This window comes from Populus euphratica, unplaced genomic scaffold (genome assembly GCF_000495115.2).
Source record: "Populus euphratica unplaced genomic scaffold, PopEup_1.0 scaffold5.1, whole genome shotgun sequence".
Taxonomy (NCBI): Eukaryota; Viridiplantae; Streptophyta; class Magnoliopsida; order Malpighiales; family Salicaceae; genus Populus; species Populus euphratica.
In genome coordinates this window covers 953,153-968,253 of record NW_011499848.1, presented here as the reverse complement: position 1 = coordinate 968,253, position 15,101 = coordinate 953,153, and the positions used below count along the sequence as shown (strand labels likewise).

At 36.6% G+C, this 15,101-nt stretch overlaps 3 protein-coding genes and 1 long non-coding RNA gene across 5 annotated transcripts in view; all 4 read left to right on the top strand.

The window, feature by feature from the left end:
- The window catches only part of LOC105112700 (nuclear speckle splicing regulatory protein 1-like), a 3,995-nt gene extending 872 nt beyond the window's left edge, over positions 1–3,123 (top strand). For both annotated transcript variants that reach the window (XM_011008493.1, XM_011008484.1), the window contains exons 3-4: positions 1–39; positions 1,897–3,123. In XM_011008493.1, coding sequence (XP_011006795.1) covers positions 1–39; positions 1,897–2,289 — 432 coding nt within the window. In that variant the 3' untranslated portion in view covers positions 2,290–3,123. The remainder of the gene's footprint in view (positions 40–1,896) is intronic.
- A 1,443-nt stretch (positions 3,124–4,566) lies between these two features.
- LOC105112695 (uncharacterized) lies at positions 4,567–8,373 on the top strand. The gene is made up of 2 exons (XR_839810.1): positions 4,567–4,672; positions 7,725–8,373. It is a non-coding gene; the product is annotated as an uncharacterized LOC105112695 (long non-coding RNA).
- A 682-nt stretch (positions 8,374–9,055) lies between these two features.
- Positions 9,056–11,429, top strand: LOC105112677 (pentatricopeptide repeat-containing protein At5g62370-like). The gene has a single exon (XM_011008453.1). It carries the CDS (start codon positions 9,250–9,252, stop codon positions 11,242–11,244), a length of 1,995 nt encoding a protein of 664 aa, XP_011006755.1. The 5' UTR covers positions 9,056–9,249; the 3' UTR covers positions 11,245–11,429.
- Positions 11,430–11,518: 89 nt separating this feature from the next.
- On the top strand, positions 11,519–12,562 carry LOC105112686 (pentatricopeptide repeat-containing protein At5g62370-like). Its single transcript, XM_011008464.1, has 2 exons — positions 11,519–12,333; positions 12,369–12,562. Exon 1 carries the CDS (start codon positions 11,603–11,605, stop codon positions 12,266–12,268), a length of 666 nt encoding a protein of 221 aa, XP_011006766.1. The 5' UTR covers positions 11,519–11,602; the 3' UTR covers positions 12,269–12,333; positions 12,369–12,562.
- The last annotated feature ends 2,539 nt before the right edge of the window (positions 12,563–15,101 follow it).

The window sequence follows — 15,101 nt, the reverse complement described above, 5'->3', positions numbered from 1 at the left end:
GAAGAGCGTTTGCGTGAACTTAAAGAGGAGAAAGAGGATGTATGTGCAACCTTTTCTGCTCTTACTTTGATTCTGTTGCACATAGTCATTGCTTGGTTGGTGTTAGATTTGCTTTTGTCTCTTAATTGAGTCGAGTCGTTACCATTTTGTAAAAAAATTTCATGCTCTTGGTGATTCTTGATCTGCTGGTTGATAACTGCTAGTTGTATCGTGTCTCTTTGCTGTCACTTTGATGTTTTCATATGTAGTGTTATTTCTAAACTGTTGACATGTTTTTGAGCTTGTTGGCATTAAGTCATGAATAATGCAACTTCTTGATAGCAATAGAGATCTTAAATTCCCATACACGCGTTGGAGATGGGTTAGTTATGAGCTGGGGTTTTTTTTTTGATATAATGACAGTCATGCAATTATTCCGGAGTACCGGTTGCTCAAACACTATAAGCACCAGTCAAGAAACACATCAAGGTCTGAATTAATTTGCCTAGACGAACACGGAAAGGTTCTCTTATTAAGTTGCGCAGGTTATGTTAAGTCTACCGCTGGATTACCACAACTGCTACCGTGTAGATATAGAAAAGTTGTTATGGTTGTTAGAATATCACTAGGAGATCCATTATAGGAATGCTGCGTCTCAATTAATTGGCTCAGGCTTCGATGCCTTGAAGGGAGAGATTTAGAATATGGCTGTATGTTTCCTCAACTTATTGGGTGAATTGAGTTTGGGACTGCAGTCCTGTTTATGAAAGAACTTTAACAACTTGATATGTACTTCATTGTGTTTGATACACCTACAACAAGAATTTTATGAATCCAATGGTGACAACTAAACTCTACCTGCCTGGCTCTGGTGCAGAGAAGTTGAGTTCATTACCCCTCACTATCCAGGCATTATTATGATTTGGAAGTTTGGCTGCAAAGTGGCTTGATGTTTGGTGATATTAATATTCTTCTATCCTAGATGTCATTGCTAAATTGAGGAAGGTTGAGGAGGTTTTAAGTTTGTACTAGAGACAGGTTGCTTGTGGGTGGAAAACTGACACTATTACGGTTCTGGTATAAACAGATATTTGTTGAAGCTAGGGAATATGATGGCATTTGCAATCAGGTACTTCTGCTGAGAATGAAATGTCTGTATGCGCAGCCTATTAAGGTTACATTCAGTACAATTTAGATGCAATGGGCCAATTAGAAAACAAGTACGTTCTGTTCAACAGCATTATTCAAACTCGCTTCCATTTGCTTTGCCAACCATCATTGACAAATCAGACTGTCTGTATCTTTTATATGAGAAATGAACTGAAAGAGAAGCTTCAAATTTCGTTTTACTTGTGCTTAATGTCTTTGAACAAAAGAAGTTTCTCCTCTTGATTTTACCTCCGCTTTGGAATAAACAAAAGTTTTCTATGAGATTTATGGGTCATGGACCTGTTAGATGATTGACTTATTTTTCATCACCTGAGAGATAAATCGGGCAAGTGGCAGTGGAAGTGATGTTTCTGGAGCTGGGTTCTTGGGTTACTACGGGAATTGTGATTTTGATAATAGTAGTTTGTGACTGGCCAGGTTTGAGATTGACTTTTAGGAATCACAAAACTTGAAATGTAAACAGTTTTCGGTTTCCTCAGAACTGGTAATATGGAACCAATCACCCCCTTGGCTCTTCTGTTTCATCTTCATTGCTTCATGCCCAGCTTAATTATTTAAGTGTTAGCTTACTGTACTGGTGTGTTTCAAGACTTAGCATACTGTAAATTGTTAGGTACACATGTTAATATAGTTTTGCGTTGATCATATTACTTTAATTATTAAACTTATATGTTTCTGTTGATAGGAAACATGCTCAGCCATTTGGCGAGTCATCTGCTAAGATTGTATTTTTTTCTTGTTTTAAAGGTTACCAAGAAGAGTGACTTGAGTGATTTTTATTTCAACATCGGAAAAAATGCTGCACTTGTTGCAAAAGACATAGCGGCCAAGAAGCAAGGGAAACAAGAGAAGCAAGCTGAATTTAGGAAGCTGGAGAACCTGGATGATCCAGTCGCTGGCGAAACATCTGACAAAAATCATGCATTTTCAGGCCCAAAGTTCGTGTTGAAGTCTTCCAGTGTGAAAGAGGCACATCTGAATGAAACTTCCCCTCCAAGAAGTTCTGAGCCCTTGGATCCTAAGCCAGTATCTGATAAACCAGTTTCAGGCACTTCAATTCTGAAGGAAAAACTCCAGCTGAACAATCATCGGTCAGTCAACCAAATCACGATCATCATAAAAGAAATCAAGATGCACTAGCTGCTGCTAAAGAACGGTTTTGGCACGGAAGAAAGCGAAGATACCAGTGAATCCTCTGTTGCATACTTGGGTATGTAATGCGATTGAGATGTAAGCCAAAATCTCTTCAAAATCTGGAAAAAGCGTGTGCCATTCACAGAAATTTATTAAAAGTTGCTCAATAACCTAGAGATGAAGAAGTCAACTCGGGTGGGAGCAGCCAACGAAGTGCAACTTGTCTGGTTTCAACTCAAAGCCAAAGACATGCGGATAGAAAGGCAATAACATTCATGTGCTAAGATGGAGCGTGTGCCCATTGCCAAAGATTTAGAGACAGACAAGAGGGCTTTATGGTTTCTAGGCCTCCCTCAATCCACACGAAAAGTAAACTACACGTTCATGTGCAATCAGCACCCATCCAATTCCTTCTGTCGGGACCTCAAAACCCCACCGGAGTTGACTTCTTCGTTGGCTGCTCCCACCGGATCGAGTTCTCTAACGATAAGAGATGAATTCATTTTTCAAACAATCTTGTTAGTAAATCTCAATGCACCTATTTGATGTATCTATTTTCTTAGAGTGCTAGCCTCAGGTTTCACGAATCGTCTTGATCAGCCGAACCACCTCCTGGGTGTTAAAGTGTGTTTCTCTGAATCGCAAGCTTATTCTTTGCCTTGCCATTTAGCATCCAGATGGCTTTTCTCTCTCTCCCTCTTTAAGGACATGCACATTGACAGCTGTGATGTGATGAACCATTGAAGCAAGCAGAGTCCCAAATTTCATCACCCCGAACCTTACTGTCACTGTCCCGTAACGTCTCCTTATCAACCACGTTAAACAGCCATGGTTTCTGTGTCTTCTTCTTTGCTCTATTGTCTATCTCTATCAACCACGTTAAACAGCCATGGTTTCTGTGTCTTCTTCTTTGCTCTATTGTCTATCTCTATCAACCACGTTAAACAGCCATGGTTTCTGTGTCTTCTTCTTTGCTCTATTGTCTATCTCTATCAACCACGTTAAACAGCCATGGTTTCTGTGTCTTCTTCTTTGCTCTAATATTGTCTATCTCTTTTCTCTATAAAATTTCCACTCATTTCTTCTTTTCTTCTTCTTCTTTCATAACAATCCCATTACGACATTCCCAAACAAGCCAAAAGCTAAACCACCTTGTCACAACCTCCCCAGCAAGACCCCTCCACCTAGATAATCCCCAAACTACCCCTACAACAAACACCTCATAGCTATGGTGGTAGCTACTCGATTTCTCTTAGCTTTAGCCTATCACCTCAAACCCTCTCTTTCATATCATGGATACTGGCAGTGACATTGTCTGGTTCCCTTGCACCTCTCACTACCTTTGCAAGAACTGCTCTTTCTCCTCCCCTTCCTCAAGAATCCAACCTTTTATCCCTAAACAGTCCTCATCTTCCAAGCTTCCTGGATGCAAAAACCCTAAATGCTCTTGGATCCACCACACAAACATACGCTGTGATCAAGACTGTAGTGTTAGAACTAACACGAACTCCTGCCTCAACCAAACTTTTCCACCTTATATAATCTTCTGGAGGCATTGCACTGTCAGAAACTCTCCATCTCCACAATCTAACCAGACTCAACTTCCACGTCCGGTGCTCCGTTTTCTCTTCCCGGCCGCCAGCCCGCGGGATTTGGACGTGGACTATCATCTTTAGCAAAGCCAACTTGGTCTTCGCAAGTTCTTTTACTGTCTGCTCTCTCATAGATTCGATGATGACACCAAAAAAAGCAGCTCTTTAGTTCTTGATTAAGAACTGTTAGATCCTGACGACGAAAAAACCAATGCCTCGGTGTCCACTCTATTTGTGAAAAACCCTAAATTAAGTTGAAGAGAAAAGTGGTTTCTCACTTTACTACTATTTGGGTCTCCGGTTGGATCACCGTCGGAGGCCACCACGTGAAGGTACTGTACAAGTTCTTGTTGCCAGTGTCATATTACATGAGATCATGTTTAATTTTTTTATTAATCAGTATAAATAATAAAATTTAAACTCATTATCATTTAATCAATAAAATTATAATATTATATTAAATAATTATCTTAACTCAAAATTTTAAGTTTTTAAATTAAATTTTAAAAATAATTTTTAGATTTCTGAGGCTTTTGAGCCATTAAGTGATGATTTTAATAAATAAAAATTGAGTAAACAAAAAAAAAGATTTCATTGGAATTAATGGAAAAGTAATTTAATAAAAATAAAAATAAAAAATCCCTCCGTATGGGCCGGGTCTTCGCTTGTTTATTTTGGACTTTATATATGAAGAGCAAAACCAAACAGAACCTTCTTCGCAGACTCGAAAGTTAAAACTCACTTTTCCCTGCTTCATTTCTCTGCCCACAAGGCCTGGCACACTGCAAGAATTCAAGGTAAGCCAAGTCCTGCCTTTTAAAGCTCTCATTTTTGGGTTTTTTTCCTCTCTATTTGCTCATATCTTCCATGCTCATATCTTCGGTGGTGATGAATTGGTTATTTGGTTGCTATCTGTTTTGATTATATTTAAAAGGAAAGCTCAATTTGAATGGAATTGTGTTGTGTTTGTTTCCTTTCTTGCATATTTTAGGTGAGATTTATCATGGGTTTTGTTTGATGAAAACAAAAATTTTGTTAGTATCATGACTTGGTGAAATTATGTCTGCACCAAATAGTCTTTGATAGTGTTGATGAGGAAACCTTTTGCAGTTTTAAGAGTTCTCTGTGTCGCATTTTTTAGAATTTTTCTGAAGAATAAAATAAGGAAAGTTGGTGCTTTGTGTCAGAATTATTGGTCAATGGACTTGCAAATTTTGTAATGGTGGTGTGCAAAACTTTTGCAATTTTAAATGCTAATCCTTGTACTAGCAGGATTTGATAGTTGTCCTAGCATTGCTGTAGTGGTTGCTGATGTATTGAGAGATTATATGCCAAAAAAGCAAGAGAGGTTCAACACAATTATTGATCAACTCGGGCCCAACTTATTATTAGTTTCATTAGTCTTGTTTCCAAAGCTGTTACATTCTTTGACCATAAGATGTTATGCATGCATCAGATTTTAGAAACAAAACATATCTAGGCACCATTCATGTTTGGTTTTTTGACATAACTTTCCTGACAAACAACGTCACGTGTGCATGATGGTTGACTAGATCTTGAATCTTTGCACACACAATTCTTTGGCATGCTACTTGCACCCAAGTTTGATAAAAAATCAACTAAGCATTGCTGCCTGCTGTTGTTTCCACATGTTCCGGGAAATGTGGCTTGCTAAGGGCACCATTGTAGTTGACCTGCATTTTGAAAGAAAGAAAGACACATATTCATTATTTTTGCAAATAGTTGACCTGCATTTTGAAAGAAAGAAAGAAAGGCACATATTCATTATTTTTGCAAATAAAAATTCAACTGTAAAATGTTAATTATTCAATACTTCATGATATTTGATTTCATTTTGTTAGTTGCATGTAAATGAGACTTTGTTGATAGATTTGAAAAAATATCTACCTTGAGCCGGAGTGAAGAGACTAAATAATGTATACCTTGAGCCGGAGTGAAGAGACTAAATAGTGTAACACAAGAAATCAAGAGAAACACAATTGGCTTCATCATCTTTGATTCTATTATTTAAACTCTCACTTATCTGATGTTACAAAGCTAGAGTGTATTTCAAGTTCATGCATGCAGCCTCAATTTATATTTGTCCACCTGTGTCAAATTTAGCAATATAGATTTTTTTCAGTTTTTTGGGTTGCCTGAATGGAGACAAAATATCTACTTAGCTAATGTGGGAAATTTAAATTTGGCACATGTGTGGACAATTATAAATTCGGGTTGCATGCATGAACTTGAAATAAATTTGAATCTTGTTGGATTGATGCTTTAAAAACTTATTAGTTGTCCTCATATATACAAGGAAATAGGTAAGAGCCTAATCTAGTGTTTGTTTTTGGATGATATTTGTATATACATAATGCTTTAGACTTAGTGGGAATAAATTTTAGCTTCTATATTTATAAAATCAACAGAATTGAACCTGTAAGGTATAATTAGAGGGAAAAAAAGAATAGAGAACAGAGGACCTAAATTTTCACCACATTATAAAACGTCAAAGACTATTGTGTTGGTTCAGGAAGACAATGGTCAATCTCTAATGTGTTTTGTTTGGTTCAAATCAACTCTCATCAATTTAAATTCCATTTTTACTGTGCTTCATCTTAAATATTTTCTCCATGCAACATTTGGGCTAATTTTTAGATTAGACTAGAATTTGGTGTATAGATGAGATATTCTTTCTTATCAGCTTTTCCTATGTTTCCAAATTGAAAATTGATCCTGACTGGTAGAAAACTGTCATTTTTTACATGACTGGCCTTAACAAATTTCCTAGCCTTGAATATCTGCTGTGGAATTTTGCTGTGCCACACCCAGTTCTCGTTTTCACAAATTGTCATTTAATGAACTCTATCTGGGGCTTCAAATAAATCACAACCATTTAACTATAGTTTAAAATTCTTTTCCCTTCATTCTGGCATGTTTTAGGCAAAGGGAATTTGAGCCATGTACAATTTGTGTATGGCTCGATACTCGATTTTGAAACTTTAGATACTCAGTTGCCTTTTTTCAATGGATGGTTTCCTACCTGTAAACAAGGACATGGCAGATATTATGTCTAGTTAAGAAATAAAAAATGTCCAAGAATCTAGATGGTGCAGGCTGAGAATGGAATCCATTCTTAAGCAGGCTGCATAGCCTTGTGACACTGTTGAGGGACACTATTGTGGCATGAACCATGTCAAATAAGATAAACTCTTTTTCATGTTCCAAGTTTGTTGGTGAGTCTGGTTTGCTATTCTGGTTTTGTCAGTAACTTTTTTGTAGCTTTGAATACCACCAAAGATGCTTAGTTATGTTTTACTAGTGGGTATCACCAATCCCTTCCGGTTTACTTCCTCCTCCTGTCTGCGGACTATATTTCAAGTTCGATTCTTATCCTCAACTCTTTTATTCCATGGAATTTTGAATTGGTGATCATTGGTTACAAAAAAATTTCCCAGTGCATAGCGATTGACATTATCATAAATTTGTGGCTTCCTCTCAGCCATCAAGATGTTGAGTGTCTCTGTATTTGGTTTAGGATTTCTTTTGATTTTAGCATGGCATGCAGCAGTGGCAGTGCTTTCAATGTTTATCTTTGATTGGGATAGATCTTTCTGCACAATATCTATACTAACTCCAACTTTCTCAGGCACAAATTGTCCAAGAACTTTCTCATAAAATTAATTTTAAGTAAATTGCTAAATCCTGATCAACCACCACTTTCTGCATTGTTAAAATTATGTGAGACTTTGTGGATGCAACAAAATTACACATCCCAAACTCTAGATAAAATTTATAATATCTATTCCTTCAATTCTGTGTCTTCATTTCTTCTATGATTTACTGCAGCTGCGTACTATCTTTTCCCCTTTCTGAAGCTGGTCAAGCATGGGAAACAAACCTGTTAAGCAAGAAAGAGAAGCTGTGTCTCCATTGGCACCAAACAGGCCAGAGTTTCTCTTAAAAATCGTGCCACCATTGGACCATGCTTATGTTCGGTGGCTTGCTCGTGATCTTGAGAGGATTCATGGCTTCACTCCAAGAAATTGCCGTGCAGTGACGCCACCAGATCATTATGTTGAATGCATGCAATCACGTGGTTGGTTGGATGTGAACTTGGATGATCCTGATCTGGCTCATTTGTTTCCAAGTAAATAATCGTGTAATCGAGGCAGGTGGTGATCCTCTTACTAGAAGTGTAATTAGGGAAATTGAATTTCTAATCTTTGCTGGAAAGTTGAACATGAGAGGTGGGCTGTTTATCCAATCATCATCATCATCATTTTGCTGCAAATGTGTTGCAAGAACTTCAGATAATTTGTAATATCCGAAATCCCTAGAGGGACAAGAAACTCTTTAGATAATCCGTTATGCTTCCTGGTGTAGATGCTTCCTGGTGTAGATATTGGTGCATTTCCAATGTCAGGAAGCAGAGTTGACGAAAGTAACAGGAAATGTGTCGTGATAATTTGCTTCTAAACAGACTTGAAAAAGGTTAGCGGGAAACGTCTGTCTTGTGATGTTTTGCCTCTACCAGAGTTGACGAAGGTTAGCAGGAAATGTTTCCCTAGGAGTACCACAGTAAATGGGAATGCTTTGTGCAATGGTAGGTCTAGCATACTTCTGATGTCTGATTTATTAATTTTGATAAGAAAAGAAAAGAAAATCTTGATGGGTCTCGTGGCACGCGACAACTGGATTGTTATCAATGTCCAACGGCTCCTAATTTTCTTATAGTTTAAATTTAAAAAACAAGTCTTGTTCTTGCTAGAATTATTAAATCCCGCTCACCCACCACTATATTTTCTAGTTTAAACTGAATTTTAAATTAAACCAAGTAAAAATTAATTTTATTAACCAAATTAATTTAAGTTAATCCTTGTAATTGTGTTAAGAGCAATAACTTTACTACCTTGAATATTGGGAATGGTAAATTGTATTAATTCTATAATTAGTTGATCTTTTTAGTTTAAAAAACTTAATATAAAACCCCTCAATAACTCAGATGAAGGCATTACAAACATGCGATTTTAAAACTACTGATTTGAAAAAACGTATAGAATACAGGGGCTAAGTTATAACTTACTCACCACTATGTGGTCCCGATCCACAACTGTAATAGTAATACAGGGGCTAAGTTATAACTTACTCACTACTATGTGGTCCCGATCCAAAACTGTAATGTTCACCATCATCATCAGCTCCTAAAACCCTACACCCAGGCAGGCACATACATATCTGAACTGGCTAAAACCCTACCCGTCATATGCTCACTTCATTTTGTGCAAAACCCACAAACACCTCCCCCCGCCCCCCCCAAAAAAAAAAAATTCAATCTTGACATGAAAATTCAGTCCCCCCAGTTGATCAGAACATGATAAAAAGGAGACCTTTTTGTCACGCTCTGTACTTCAAACCCAAAAAAGGGACAATCACTTCAACCTGTGCTGTCTCTTTAGACCCCCATCCAATCCCAAATGACCACACGTCCCTTTGCCAATCCTTAGTTCATGACCTTCTTCGCCGCGGTCTGTTGTCCTCTGCACAGCAAGTTGTTCAGAGATTCATTGCCAGCTCTCCAACAGTCCATGATGCAATCTCCGCTGTTGAGTTTGCCTCCGCGAGTGGCATGGACCTTGGCCCTGGAATTCCTGGTGAGCTTATTAGGAAATTGGTTGACTTGGGTCATCCTTTATCGGCGCATGAGTTTTATCATGATCGTGTGGTTGCTAGAGGTATTGAGCCGGACTCGAATATTGTTAATTCTCTGGTTATTTGTTTGGCTAAGTTAGGGAAATTAGATGATGCCGTAACGCTTTTTGATAGACATATTGGTAGTGGTGATTGTGTGGTTAGTAATGCTGCTTGTAGCACGATTCTTAGAGGGTTTTACGAGCAAGATAAGTTTGTGGAGGCATTTGATTATTTTGTTAGGATCAGTGATGCTAATGTGAAATTGGGTATGTGGGCTTACAATGTTTTGATTGATGGATTGTGTCAACAAGGGTACGTGGGTGAAGCGATAGAAGTGTTAGATATAATGTGCAGAATAACTGGGTTGCCGCCTACTCTGCATATGCTCAAGACATTATTTTATGGGCTTTGCAAGAGAGGGTGGTCCATCGAGGCAGAGTGGATTTTTGAAGAGATGGAGGCACAAGGTTTCTTTGTGGATAAGGTGATGTATACTTCGCTGATGAATGCTTATGGTAAGGATAAGAAGATGAAGATGGCAATGAGGGTTTATTTTAGGATGCTGAAGAATGGTTATGACCCGGATATTTGTACTTGTAATACTTTGATTTATGGATTTTCAAAGATGGGTTTGTTTGATAAAGCGTGGGTGTTGTACAACCTGATGAATGACCTGGGGCTTCAGCCTAATGAGGTCACTTATAGTATAATGATTCATAATTATTGCAAGAAAGGGAAGTTGGATTGTGCTATGTCGCTTTTGAATAGCATGGCTCCCTGCAATTTGACTCCTTGTGTGCATTGTTATACGCCTATAATGGTCACTCTTTATAAGCTGAATAGGTGTTTGGAAGTTGATGAATGGTGTGAAAGAATGCTGGAAAGTGGAATTGTTCCGGACCATGTTCTGTTTTTTGTACTCATGAAGAATAAGCCTAAGGGGCTTGGGTTTGAGCTTCAACTCTGTTTGTTGATGTTGCAGGCAATTGCCAAGAACGGGTGTGGGTTGGACTGTTCTTCACTCTCAAATTCTGATAAGATAAATTCCACTCTGGCTTTGGAGCAAGAAATTGAGCTACTTCTGAGAGAAATTGCAAGACGTGACTTGAATCTATGTAATGTGGCTGGTGGTATCTATGTTAGTGCCTTGTGTGAAGGTGGAAAGACAGAAGCTGCATTGGATTGCTTGGAAAATATGGTAAATGCAGGATGTGTTCCTTTGCTTTTCACTTTCAATTCTCTGATCAAACGTCTATTCCAGGACGGGCTTTCCGAGGATGTCAAGTCTCTGATTGAAATTATGCAAAACTGGGGCATATCTCCAAACTTGGAAACTTATCTGATAATGGTAAATCAATACTGTAAACAAGAGGATCTGGCATTGGCTTTTGGTATGTTGGAGCAGATGGAGGAAATGGGTCTGAAACCTAATGTAGCTATCTATGACTGCATTATTGCTTGTCTAAGCCAACAGAGGAGAATCTCTGAAGCCGAAACTCTTTTCTGCAGGATGCTTGAGAATGGTGTGGATCCTGATGAAGTTGCCTATATGACAATGATCAATGCTTATGCTAGGAATGGAAAAGGTGTTAAAGCCCTTCATTTGTTTGAGATGATGATAAAGAATGCCATTCAGCCAAGTTCTTATTCTGACACTGCACTGGTAGCGGGTTAGTGAAGAGAAAAAATGACTATTGAGGGGTGCGTTTATCTTGAAAAAATGTTGGCAGAGGGTTTTGTGCCAAATATTGTCTTGTATACCTTTTTACAAATCATTTTTCGAAGATGGGAGAGTTTAAATATGCCTTCAGACTAAGTGATTTGATGTTTAGAAGTCAGATCGAAGCTGACCCTGTCTTGCACATTGCTTGGATTAGTGGTGTTTGCAGAAATATCTTTGGCAACAAGAAAAGATGGTACATGACAAACAGAATGTCTACAAGGGCTAGAAAACTGCTATTTAATTTGCTCCATCAAAAAGTTTCCTTGCCTGGAGAAGATGTTTTTAGTGTTTCTGCTTGTTCTTCTAGGGAATGAAAGACTTAGCATTGAAGCTCATGCAGAAAATAAAAGAACAGGGTTTATGCCCAACCTTTTACCTCTATAATGTCACTGTCTCCGGATTTTGCTGGGTAGATTTGATAGAGGATGCTTTCCATCAACTTAGACTGATGCAAGAGGAGGGTCTACTTCCAAATGAAGTGACTTTCACAATTCTCATTGGTGCACATGGCAGGGCTGGTGAAATTGATCGGGGTATTGGATTGTTTAATAGGATGAATGCAGATGGTTGCAGCACCCCTGACAGATGTACATACAACACTTTACTGAAATCACTTTGCAGGTCTGGTAGAGAATTAGATGCTTTATCTCTTGTGCATACAACGAGCAAGAGGGGCTTCTTTCCAAACAGGCTGGCTTATGAAAAATCACACCATTATTTTTGTGCTTGTCACATGAGCATTCCTGCCTTCAGGATATTTGAAGAAATGGTTGCTTGCAATCTTGTGCCTTGCCTGTATAGATGGAACTTGCTGCTTTATATCTTATGTGAAGAAAAGAAACTCCGCGAAGCTTATAGGGTGTGTGATGTGATGTTTGAGAGAGGATTTCTACCCGACGAGTCAGTAATGAGGTTTCTAGTTGAAACATCTGATAAACACCCCCTGCTTCTTGTGAACCATGTTCTGAACAGATAGGAACTGCCCACTCTTTCTCAGTAGAACTCGACTTTCACCAGTCTCTCACAAGTCTGCAGAAATACTCGTTATGGCTCTGCTTGCTTTGATCCACATTGCTCAGTTTTCAAGTTTCTGTTTGCAGGAGATACCACTGTCTTCTATGAAATCACAATCTCTTACAGCAGTGCCTGCTCTCTGGGAGTTCACCATCAGGTTTTCTTTTATCCTTCCTTCTTCCTGTAGACTCGACCTCCTTCTCTCTGGGTCATGCACTGACTGGTAGAATATTTATAAAGTTACCTTTTTGTTGAATATGATGATGGTTTCCTTGGATCTTTCTTTCCTTTTTGCCTGCCTTATTTATTCCATCCCTCACCTCCTTTTTTTGCTTTATGTCATCATATACAGTGTGGCACTTGGAATCTCTTGCAATTCAAAATTACAACAAATCTTTAAGATGAAAAAAAAATAAAATTGAAATTCTCTTTAAAATTATTTTTAAAACATTTTTATATCTTCATTGATGTATTCAACCATGTTAATGTATCTTAGAACACTAAATACAGCAACTTAAATTTAAATGAGTGTTTGTAATTATAATTATGGTTGTTTTTAAAAATATTTTTATTTAGAAATATATTAAAATAATAATTTTTATTTTTTAAAAATTATGATATGAATATATTAAAATAATTTAAAAATACTTAAAATATATTAATTTAAAAAAATAAAAAATATTTTTTAAAATATTTTTAAAACACAAAAATAAATCATACTTATAAATAAAAAAATTGAAATTCCTCGTCTTCTTTGCCATAATTTCTTTGTCGTGGTCTGTATCACATAGCTAAAAGTCAAAAGCTTGGGCACATAAGGACAACCATTTAGGCTGACAAAATTAGTCTAAAGTAGTCCTCAATCAATTTTCATATGACTGGTAGGAATTGGGCCAAAATGACAATAATGGGTTAAAAGTAGGGTCCAAAAGAAATTGCAAGTAGGGCCCCAAATAACAAGAAAAGAGCCGTGTAAACTGTTGCCCTAAGAAAGTGGGGGGGAAAGCGCACCGAAGTGGGGAGGGGGGTAGGCTTGGGGTTAGGATTATGGCGCGCCAAAAGATCGCAACTTTCTCTTCAGAAAAGGTGAGCAATCGCCGATTCTAACCTAACCACCCCTTCTCTTTTCTTTTTTTCTTTTATATATATATATATATATAATCTTTTTTTTTTCATGATAATTGAGCAGATTTATTGTTTTTTTGGGGTTTTTAAGAGTAAATGATTATTTAAATCCTTGTATCTTTAGAGAACATGCAATTTAATCTCTTTAGTTTTAAAAATAATTAATTTAACTTTTGATAATATTTGAGTTTTAGGTAAGTGATAAACAAATATAGAAAAAATTAATGATATTACAAAATTAATATCACCAGGCTTATTAGGTTGTGAAATGCATTATTGTAGAACCTAGTCTCATCTAACAGGTTAATTCGAGACTCGGGTGACTCAATACTTCAGCTAGGCTTTACAAAGTTAAAAACACAAGGTTATGATTGATTCATTTAAATGAGTGACTCAGAGAAACCTGCATGAGATCCAAAACTTTTTTTATAAACCTTTTATGATTTTGATTTTGGGATACAAATCTCAACTTTCTAAAAAACACGTAGCCACCATGCTTAAATTCTCAACATGTTGTCTCTCTCTCTCTATATATATATATATTTTGTAATTTGGGGTATTATTCTCATCAATACCTTTAAAATAACTCTTTTTAATCCTTAAATTAATTCATTGGCAATGAAAAGTCTTGCCTCGACTTTTCCTCTGTATTATGTGAGGGGAACAAGCTACTAGATCATTTATGGCACTAATGTCTATGAAAATACATTATTTGATGATTCAAGGGTTTAAATATTAGTGTTGTAGTTGTAGTAGGTTTTGTGGTTGTGGTTTTTTATGTGATTTTTGATGGGTTAATTTTGAAAAGAAAATGATGTGATTATAGACAATGAAGATGAAAGTTGTGGTGCATAAAGATCAAATGGCAAGTCTTTTGGAGTGTAAACTTCATGTTTGATTTGTCTTGAAATGTTACCAATAATGGGTATTGATCATGGGCTAAGCTTCAATGCGAACACAATTTCATGTGGGCATGCTACAAAGTTTGGATTTTTATTTATTTTTTATGGTGTTTTTTGGTTTTGAATTGAAAATTTGAAATCTAGGTGTAATGTTGTTTTAATTATGGTTATGTAGGTAGTTTTTGGATGTTTGTGCATTTTGTGTTTGGATTTTAAATTATTAGTTGAACATGTCGTGTAGCTTTTTATTATATAGCATATAGAATTATAAGTGATTTTTTTAAACATGTTATTTAATAATATATATTATGGTTAAATTTTTAGTTTTTAGGGTTAATATAGGTTAATCTAGATCAATTCTAATAATATATATTATGGTTATTTAATAATATAAGTTAATCTAGATCAATTCTCTTGACCCGTGACCCAATATTATTTTCTCGGGTCTTTAATAGCTATGATAAATGAATGTGAAAACATGGGGATTAATTGATTATGTTTTAAACAGGACTAAATCGTTTATCTGTTAAACAAGGGGGACTGAGTTGTGGTTTACATTTATCAAACAGGGACACCTGGCCCACTACACAAGTTATGCTCTCAATGCCATCTGCACGTCAGATACCCAGTCAAAATGCTAAATCCAATAACAATAATAATAATAACAATAACTTTTTTTTTTTATATAATAAAAAAATATTTTTGGAGTAACATCTTATTAAAATTTTTAGAAATAAGAATATTTTCAAAGCAAAACATTTATTTTTT

What these genes read in the sequence shown, in the direction of transcription:
- LOC105112677 (XM_011008453.1), top strand. Translation starts at nt 9,250, where the DNA reads ATGATAAAAAGGAGACCTTTTTGTCACGCTCTGTACTTCAAACCCAAA.
- LOC105112686 (XM_011008464.1), top strand. Translation starts at nt 11,603, where the DNA reads ATGAAAGACTTAGCATTGAAGCTCATGCAGAAAATAAAAGAACAGGGT.